At 36.2% G+C, this 7521-nt stretch overlaps 1 protein-coding gene across 1 annotated transcript in view; it reads right to left on the bottom strand.

The window, feature by feature from the left end:
• The window catches only part of NAA25 (N-alpha-acetyltransferase 25, NatB auxiliary subunit), a 71225-nt gene that overhangs the window by 52317 nt on the left and 11387 nt on the right, over positions 1 to 7521 (bottom strand). The window contains exons 2-4 of the mRNA XM_007468590.1: positions 6937 to 7022; positions 5976 to 6114; positions 2689 to 2807 (exon numbers count right to left, since the gene is read on the bottom strand). Coding sequence (XP_007468652.1) covers positions 2689 to 2807; positions 5976 to 6114; positions 6937 to 7022 — 344 coding nt within the window. The remainder of the gene's footprint in view (positions 1 to 2688; positions 2808 to 5975; positions 6115 to 6936; positions 7023 to 7521) is intronic.

Here is a 7521-nt window from a genome sequence, read left to right as displayed (position 1 = left end):
AAAAAAAAAAAAAAAAAAAAAAAAAAAGAGAGAAAGAGAGAGAGAGACCTCAAACACACTGTGGAGGTAGAATCAAGATGATCTGGAGACAAAATGGACACAGAGGATGAGAAGGAGAGTTTAGAATGGCTTGAGGTCCCTGCTCTTAACACCAAACTGGAGAAATGAAATGGAAAGTGTTAGAAAACCAATTTTATTTGATAACTTGAGGAAAGAAAACATTTTTATAATGACACACAGAAATAAAAAGGAATAGAATATTAAATTAACATGAACTTTTAACATAAAAATTTCATGCCCACACCCTACTATCTTATAGGTGATAGCATTCTGCTGCTACAGAAAACTTTTGACCAGAGAGAAATTTGAAAAACACGGCTGCAAACTGGTGACTCAGAGAATAGGAATGTCACTTACAGAAAAAGGAAAGTCTAGTCACCATATGAATGACTAGCAACTCTTTATCCAAGGTGGTTTTAAATTTACCTGCCAGAGATGATCTGTGGGGCAGAAGTCCTTAAATCTTCTGATTCCCTGGCTTCCCTCCCTCCTACCTCCACCAGTTTATGCAAATCACTCATTTATTTAACAAATGTTTATCATGAAGTGAGGATTCAGCAGTGAACAAAACAAAAGCCCTTATGAAACATAACATGTAATTTATAAAATACCTATTACCCCAGACTGACATTCCCCTTTCAAAATAAGCATACATATAAGCTAAGAACTGTAACTACCTTAAGCAGCAACAAAGGCAGAATAAAAATCAGACGTTCCATTCTAAGACATTTAACACTAGAGGACTCCATTCTTCCAACATATTAGACTAAAATAATGCAAAAGCAAGCTATGGTTAAAACATATTAAGAAACCATAACTACTAAGCCACATCAAAGCAATGTCTCCAAAAAGCAAAATGCAAAATTGTATATATCTCTGGCAACATGTAAAGTTAAACCATACAAAAATATAATCTGTTCAAGTGGCAGATTATTTTTTTCCCTTTTTCAAAATTTACCTTAATATTGCTATTGCATGAACTTGTACTTTTTGTTATTTTATAAGTGTGTGTACAATATATATTTCAAAAATATATTTCACGGGATCATAAAATTAACACATGCTTAAAAAAAAAAAAGAAAGAACAGAAATTAAGATGGAAAGTATCCACAGCCCTATATCCTGGCAACATTTCGGTACATATACTTAATAAGGAAGGGTGGAGGGGAAGGGAGTGAGAGAAGGTCATTTTACAACCTGCTCTTCTCACTTAACAGGGGGGGGGGGGCGGGGTGTTGCATTATTTGCTACCATATAGGTGAACTATAATTTCTTTCACTATGGCTGTATTAATGTACATTTAATATACTTTACTTAAAACATATTCCTAGGGGCTTCCCTGGTGGCTCAGTGGTTAAGAATCCACCTGCCAATGCAGGGGACATGGGTTCGAGCCCTGGTCCAGGAAGATCCCACATGCCACAGAGAAACTAAGCTTGTGCGCCACAACTACTGAAGCCTGCGTGCCTAGAGTCCATGCTCCGCAACAAGAGAAGGCACCTCAGTGAGAAGCCCGTGCACTGCAACGGAGACCCAACGCAGCTAAAAATAAATAAATTAAATAAATTAAAAAAAAAAAACATTCCTAGAAGTAAAAATGATACTAAGGATTTATATGTATATATGGTTAGTGTTGCCAATTTAAAAAATATATACCCGTTTTACAATAAAAGAAAAATTATAATCTGTGAATATTTTTCCTGAGAACATATCAATACTCCAACGATAAATAAAATAATGATAAAATTTCTTCAAAGAATTATATTTGGGCCAAAAAAACTCTTCCAATTTAAAAACTTACATAAGCAAATACAAAAACTGATTTGAAAGAGAAAGGGTTTATCTTAATATAGTATCTTCCACCCTCTCTGGTCTACCTATCTATTGTTATAGTTTGATATTTCAAGTAAACAAGACAAAATAAAAATCCAAGTAGGAAAGCTCTGCCTTCCGAACACATTATACCCACAAACAAAGCATTTCTTTAAAAATTCCAGCTTGACATCATAATCCTTTATGAGCTTAAGAGTGCAAATTTCATTTCTCTGGGATGCCAGCTTTATGCACCTATTACTCCAAATGTATCCAAATAAGGCTCCTTCACATGTGTGCAAGGAACACCTAAAATGTGCTAACTGGCAGATAAGCTGCATCCAGAAAAAAAAAACAAAACAAGCATCCCAAGCAATAGGGATTTTCCCGCCATGGATTTAAAAATCTTAGCAGGCTATATAAACAGTTAAATTTACAAAATAGATGTAAACTTTTACAGTTCATCTTTCTATAGTCTGTTCATTTTTTGCTCTAGGATTTCTGCCCATTTTCTGAAAATATAACAGCAATCTGATGCAGTGAGGCAATCTGAAGCCAACTTACCAGAACCAAACAAAACATACCATCAGGCCACAAAGGAACAATCACATTTCCCAAAGAAAACATTTAAAGAACTTGAATAATTGTTCATCTTTAAAACACACACAAAAAATAACTGGCTGATCTCCACACACAAATACATAGACTCACTTCTACACATATATGCACACACACACATGCAGACACACATACCACTGCAGTTAAACCACATTAATAGAAAATCCTGCAGCCCAGGAGGTTTGGGCATCAAGTCACCTGTTGCATTTTCTTGTATTCGCCCACTCTGGCATAGGCCATGAAGAGGTGAGAGTGATATTCCTCACTATTGGGAACTTTCTTCACAGCTGCCTCATAAAGTTTTGTGACTAACTCCGCTAAAACAAAGAGAAATAGAATTTTCTTTAATTACTGAAGTATAACAAATCTTAACAGCATTTAATTTTTTTCCTATTTGGAGGAAATAGATGTCTCCTATCATTAAGGAAGAAGAAAGTATTTGCTTTGCCTCATTATTCTTACCTTGCTTAGGTGTTTTCCGATGAAGCATGGAATAGGTCAGGCCTCCCCATGACGTTTACAATGTACAAGACCCTCCAGGATCTATCTAGCCTTTTGTCTTCTTCCAAACTCTTCCCTCCTGCACTTTATGCTCTAGCTACATCAAACTACTTGTAGTTCCACTAGATTCCCTGTGCTGTATCAGACCTGCATGACTTTAACACTGTTCCCTCTGCCTGGATTCCCTTTTCTTCTCTTTTCTACTGAGTAAACATCATCCAAGACCCAGTTCAAATGTAATCCTTCCCTGAACACGATCTCTGCTCCTCCATCCCAGTTTGATCACTGCTTCCTTCTGCCATCTTTAAATCTTTTAAATAACGCTTTTATACAATTTATTAATATATAATGCAACATACTATCTATTGATCTATGTTTCCTCATAGACTATGAGTAACATGAAAGCAAAGAATACCTTTCATCTTTGACTCTGATACAATATTTGTCATAGAAAAACATTCAACCAATACTTGTAGGATAGATAATTTTTTTTTTGAAATGCTGGGAGAAAATCCATATCCCTAAATCAACATAATCCCTATATAATCAGATATAATACCTCAACTCTTAAGTTTTATCTTTCATAAGAATGAAACACAAAATTGAACTATAAAATAACATTTTCTGCCTGCTAGGTTGGCAAAAATTTTATTTTTTTCAGTTTTACTGAGAAACAATTGACAAAAGCTGTATATTTTTAGGAGTACAACATGATGGCTTGATGGCAAAATTTTTTAAGTCTAAGAATACCAATGACGGGACTTCCCTGGTGGCGCAGTTGTTAAGACTCCAAGCTCCCAATGCAGGGGGTCCGGGTTCAATCCCCAGTCAGGGAACTAGATAGCACATGCATGCTGCAACTAAGAGCTCACATGCCACAACTAAGGATCCCACGTGCCGCAACTAAGGAGCCAGTGAGCTGCAACTATGAAGCCCGCCTGCTGCAACTAAGACCCAGAGCAAATAAATAAATATCAAATTAATTTTTTAAAAAAAGAATACCAATGACAAGCATGTGGAACTCTGATACACTGCTAGTGGGAAGGTAAATTTAGAAGACAAGTTGACACCATGTTTATCTTTAAGCTGAACCTACCCTATGACCTAGCACCTCCACTCTAGATTCTAGTGTAGTCAACCAGTAAAGTATTCTGTGGCAGTAAACATGAATTAACTACAATCACTTGGATATTAGATGAAAAGTGCAAGTCACAGAAAACGTTTAGCATGAATCCATTTATATTAAGTCCAAAATAAGTGAAACTAATAATGTATTACTTAGAAAAACAAATGTGATAAAGATTTAAAGACAAGCAAGAGAATAAAAAATATTCAAGATAGCAAATCCCTCTTAGGAAGTTAAAGGGGAAATGAGATTGATGAAGGACACACAGGAAGTCTTCTTAGTACAGACATACCTCATTTTATTGCACTTCCCTTTACTGTGCTTTGCAGCTATTGTGTGTTTTACAGATTGAAGGTTTGTGGCTACCCAGCATCTAAGCAAGTCATTGGCACCATTTTTCCAACAGCATTTGCTCACTTTGTGTCTCTGTGTTACATTTTGCTAATTCTCATGATATTTCAAACTTTTTCATTATTATTGTATTTGTGATGGTGATCTATGACCAGTGATCTTTGAAGTTACTACTGTAATTGTTTGGGGGCACCACAAATCACAACCATATAAGACCTTGAACTTAATCAACAAATATGTGTGTGTTATGACTGCTCCACTAACTGGCCGTTCCTATCTATCTCCCTCTCCTCAGGCCTGCGTATTTTTTGAGACACAACACTGAAATTAGGCCAATTAATAACCCTACAATGGCCTCAAGTGAAAGGAAGAGTGCCACATGTGTGGCACTTTAAATCAAAAGCTAGAAATGATTAAGCTCAGTGAGGAAGGCATGTCGAAAGCCAAGACAGGCTGAAAGCTAGGCCTCTTGTGCCAGTTATCCAAGTTGTAAATTCAAAGGAAAAGTTCTTGAAGGAAATTAAAAGTACTACTCCAGGGAATTCCCTAGAGGTCCAGTGGTTAGTACTCCGACCTTCCACTGCAGGGAACACAGGTTCAACATCTGTTCAGGGAACTAGATCTCACAAGCCGTGAGGCACGGCCAAAGGGAAAAAAAAAGTACTACTCCAGTGAACACATGAATGATAAAAAAGTGAAACAGAGAAAGTTTTAGTGGTCTGGATAGAAGATCAAACTAGCCACAATATTCCCTTAAGCCAAAGCCTGACCCAGAGCAAGACCCTGACTCTCTTTAATTCTATGAAGGCTGAGAGAACCGGGAAGCCAAAAAATTCATATGACTCACTTTACTGCAATATTTGCTTTAATGTGAAACAAAACCCACGATACCTCCAAGGTATGACTGTACTGATAATGCTCTATTTCTTTAATTGGGTGGTAGGTTTATGAATGTTCATTTAATCCACATCAAATGTTCTAGTGCTACATAAAACATATTCTTCTATAATATGTATTATAAAAGATATGTATTTCATAATAAAATATTTAAGAAATCAACAATGAAAAACTTTATTTATAGATGAAACTAGGCAGACTACCTAGGATATGCTTAGAAATAATCTGGCAGGCAGAGGGGTATACATAAAATTGATCATGTCTCAATAACCGCTGAAGGTGAGAAATGGACACAAAGGGATTTATTATGCTATTCTCTGTTTCTATGTTTGAAGTTTTCCATATTAAAAAGTGGGAAAAAAAAGCAACTCTTTCATTTAGCAAATCAAAATGTCATAAATGAAATTCAAGTCCTCATTCCAATCCAAGGATCCTAATACATGTAAAATATCCACTCTGCCTACAGCTTTTGCAAGCCATGGTTAATGCATTTTTTACCTGTTGTTACCCATCAAATCATGAGTGATAAGTAAATCGGACAAACAGAGAACTCAGAAATACCCAAAAAATTAAGCACAGTTTTAAAAACAATGAAAAGAAAGAAACATACGTCGATGCATCTCCCGGTAAAGAATGGTCAGTGCCTGCAGCGAGTTGTCGTCTGTGGGTTCAAGGGCTGCCACCTCCTGCGCCAAGGTGAAGGCTTCCTCTTGCTTTCCAGTTCTCTGTAAACCAATTGCTTTTAAAACCTGATAGAAAGAAAAGACAAATCAGTTTTAAAAGGACAGAAAAGGAAATATGAACCAAAGAAAGACAATTTGAAATCACAAAATAAGTTATAAGGTATGCCTAGGTTGTGAATCAACTATTTTACTAAAATTATCAGCAAATAAAGATTATTGCCAGGGCTTCCCTGGTGGCTCAGTGGTTAAGAGTCCGCCTGCCAATGCAGGAGACACAGGTTTGAGCGCTGGTCCGGGAGGATGCCACATGCCACGGAACAACTAAGCTCATGCACCACAACTACTAAGCCTGCGCTCTAGAGCCCGCGAGCCTAACTACTGAAGCCAGCGCCTAGAGCCCGTGCTCCGCAACAAGAGACACCACCACAATGAGAAACTTGAGCACCACAACAAAGAGTGGCCCCCACTCGCCACAACTAAAGAAACCCCATGCAGCAACGAGGACCCAACACAACCAAAAATAAATAAATAAATAAAAATAAAGATCCCTTAAAAAAAAAAAGATTATTTCCTATTTCAGTCATATTAAGAATGCACAAAACAAAAAGAATGCACAACATTGCTTAAAAGGACTTTGGGGGGCGGGGGGGAAGGACTTTGTGAAAATAAAATAATTAAATTAGATAAGTCATGTCCAAAAAAACAAGCAGCTAGCTTTTAATTAAATACTCTTTATGGCATTTCATTTAAGTGATCAGGCAAATAAATGGCCTAAAAAATACTCTGAAAAACACAGATAGTCACTAAAGAGATTAAACACCTCTTCCCTTTAAAGATTATAGTATATAACCCACCAAATATAAGTAACTCAAGGGCAAATGAACTTACCTTAGCACAATGAAGATCCTTATGCTTTTTCAACAATTTATCTGCTTGCTGAATTGCCATTTTATTATTACCATTATCAAGATAATCTATGAAAACAGAAATTATGAGTTATTATACTCCTTCAAAAACAAATATGAAAAATGCATAGGCTAGTATCAGCTGTTTCAGAAAGTATCCTAATTCGGTATTAAAAACATCTTGGAGCTGATTTTAACTCTAAATGGCTAGGATGGTCCAGAACACAATCTTAAATTTCTATAGTCATCTCTCATCCAAAAGCAATATAATGCAGTTATACTGATCCTTAAGGAAGATTCAAGACCAAATATATTTAGATGACAGATGACACTAATATTTCTACCTATGGGAAACAAATGGGTTTACTCACACAAAAGTTAAAGTATCTAAAAAAAAAAAAAAACCTTTATTACATTCAAGCTTCAAATCTACCAAATGGACCATGTTCCCTCAATAAAATGTTCAGTGAATCTTACTATGTCACAGAGTTAAGAATAATTCTTCGAAGAAAAAAAAGAACAGTGAGTGGGGGAGTAAATCCAGCAATATCAGGAGTAGACAAGGATG

This window comes from Lipotes vexillifer, unplaced genomic scaffold (genome assembly GCF_000442215.2).
Source record: "Lipotes vexillifer unplaced genomic scaffold, Lipotes_vexillifer_v1.1 scaffold573, whole genome shotgun sequence".
NCBI classification, from domain to species: domain Eukaryota; kingdom Metazoa; phylum Chordata; class Mammalia; order Artiodactyla; family Lipotidae; genus Lipotes; species Lipotes vexillifer.
The sequence above is the reverse complement of the archived record's forward strand: the minus strand, read 5'-3'. Positions and strand labels throughout refer to the sequence as shown.